The following is a 1,825-nucleotide window of genomic DNA, read 5'->3' on the forward strand; positions in this document are numbered from 1 at the left end:
GAGCCACTGTCTGAAGCGTCTTTAGGCCATTCCCAAAGGGAGGATATTAACATGTTCTCATGCACGGTAGACTTGTAAGTGGGCTGATTTATCAATGTCATGTTCATACTGTGCTAGAACAACAAAGGAGGAACTGTTGCTTTTTCTTTCCTCGTCTTTACTATCGTCAGTTTTTCCTCTATTTCTTTGGAATGTTTGTCACTCTCTTGTGAACTGTTATTTCCGGGGTGCCTTGATAGTCGAAGCAGACTTTGTGCTGCTGGGGCGAGAGAGGTGAGCAGGGTAAGCCTGATTCCCTGTTTGGACTTTTCTGTTGACATCCACCCCTAGGCGCTCATATGACTTTATGCAGTTGCGAGCGCCGTAAAACCTTATTAAAACAAAACACAAGTGGGCTCATACCTGCACTATTCGATCGCTCAAACACAACATAGTCTCGACCTTTGCTCTCCAGGAAATATCCCATCTGCAGGCCACTGGGTCCAGCCCCGACTACGCAGTAGTCGTGATAGATGCAGGACCGAGCCAGCGGGGCGATGAATGCCAGGAGACAAAGCAAGAGCGGGAAGAGCATCTTTGTTGTACAGGCGCTGTCGTGGGATATCAAAATGCTTTGGTACAAGGTCAGGGATTTGAATTTTGTAACCCCCTCCCTTTCGTAACCCCCCCCCCAATAAAAAACAACTCCCCTCCTCCTCAACAGAACAAAACAAAGCAAACAAAAATAAAACAAAACAAAACAAAAACAATAAAATATCAGCAAACAAAATGACACCCCCCCATCCAACTAAAGTTGTGGAATATTTTACGTGACCCCTCTCACGCACAAAACAACATGAGTGTCAGAACCCTCTTTCAAACCACTCCATCAACAATAAAACCTAATCAAAACAACATCAAAAATAAAAATGATTTTGACCAAATGCATTCCATTAAATGACAAAAAGCACCTTCATTTTTGATACCTTTCTCAAAGGTGGCGTGCTTGCATTAACGTAGAGAAAAATCGAAGAGTTTAGTTTTTCAAAGGCCCCAATCTCGACATAATAGCAGCAGCCTGCCTTTAAAGAACGAGCTATGGAAGACCGATAAATTGCCAGCCAGGCTATAATTCTTTAAGATCAAGAACGTAAAAGACGGCTGAAATTAGAGTTTATGATCGCAAGGCAAGTCATGGTCGCAATACAGAAAGACACTACATCAAAAGACGACACGTTAACATCGTCCATTCCGTGGGGAAAAGTGTTCTTTTTATAATAATTCGAAGGATAATATTTCCAGTATGACGCGAGAAGTGCTGCTAAATTCAAGGGTGTAAGTACCATGCCTTGAATGTGCAATCTTCACAGGGAATACTTTTATAAAGGGGTGGGGTAGGGGGGGATTTTCAGCACCCCCACCCTCATGAGGTGCATGCTACTACACTAGATGTTTTATTAATTTTTTTGATTGCTTTTTTCTATGTTTTTTGTCCCTTGCCCATTTCGATGACATTAACGCCATCGGATTCAGTAGAGAAATATGGGTATGATAGTGTCCAACAGAGTATTTACGAAAATATTTGTTAGAACAAGTAACTTTTACAGATGCAGATAAAAAAATATAGACGCCTGTCAAGGATCTGAGAGCAAGGGGGATTTTAGATAAATTATGGCGGTGTTGATGATGAAGTGAGATAGTGTTTAAGTAAATATTTATTGAAATTGAAGAGATATTCGTTCACTCATAGTCAGCTGAATTTTAAAAAATGTTAGCGTTAGTTCTGTAATATATTACATACACACACACACAAACTGACACACACACACACACATAAACACATACA

The 1,825-nt window shown here is 40.9% G+C and overlaps 1 protein-coding gene across 1 annotated transcript in view; it reads right to left on the bottom strand.

Annotated features, from left to right (window-relative positions):
* Positions 1–590, bottom strand: part of LOC101862735 (FAD-dependent oxidoreductase domain-containing protein 2) — a gene marked incomplete at its 5' end in the record, with an annotated part of 22,807 nt that extends 22,217 nt beyond the window's left edge. The window contains 1 exon segment of the mRNA XM_013083698.1: positions 403–590. Coding sequence (XP_012939152.1) covers positions 403–574 — 172 coding nt within the window.
* Between the last annotated feature and the right edge of the window lie 1,235 nt (positions 591–1,825).

This window comes from Aplysia californica, unplaced genomic scaffold (genome assembly GCF_000002075.1).
Source record: "Aplysia californica isolate F4 #8 unplaced genomic scaffold, AplCal3.0 scaffold00249, whole genome shotgun sequence".
Taxonomy (NCBI): Eukaryota; Metazoa; Mollusca; class Gastropoda; order Aplysiida; family Aplysiidae; genus Aplysia; species Aplysia californica.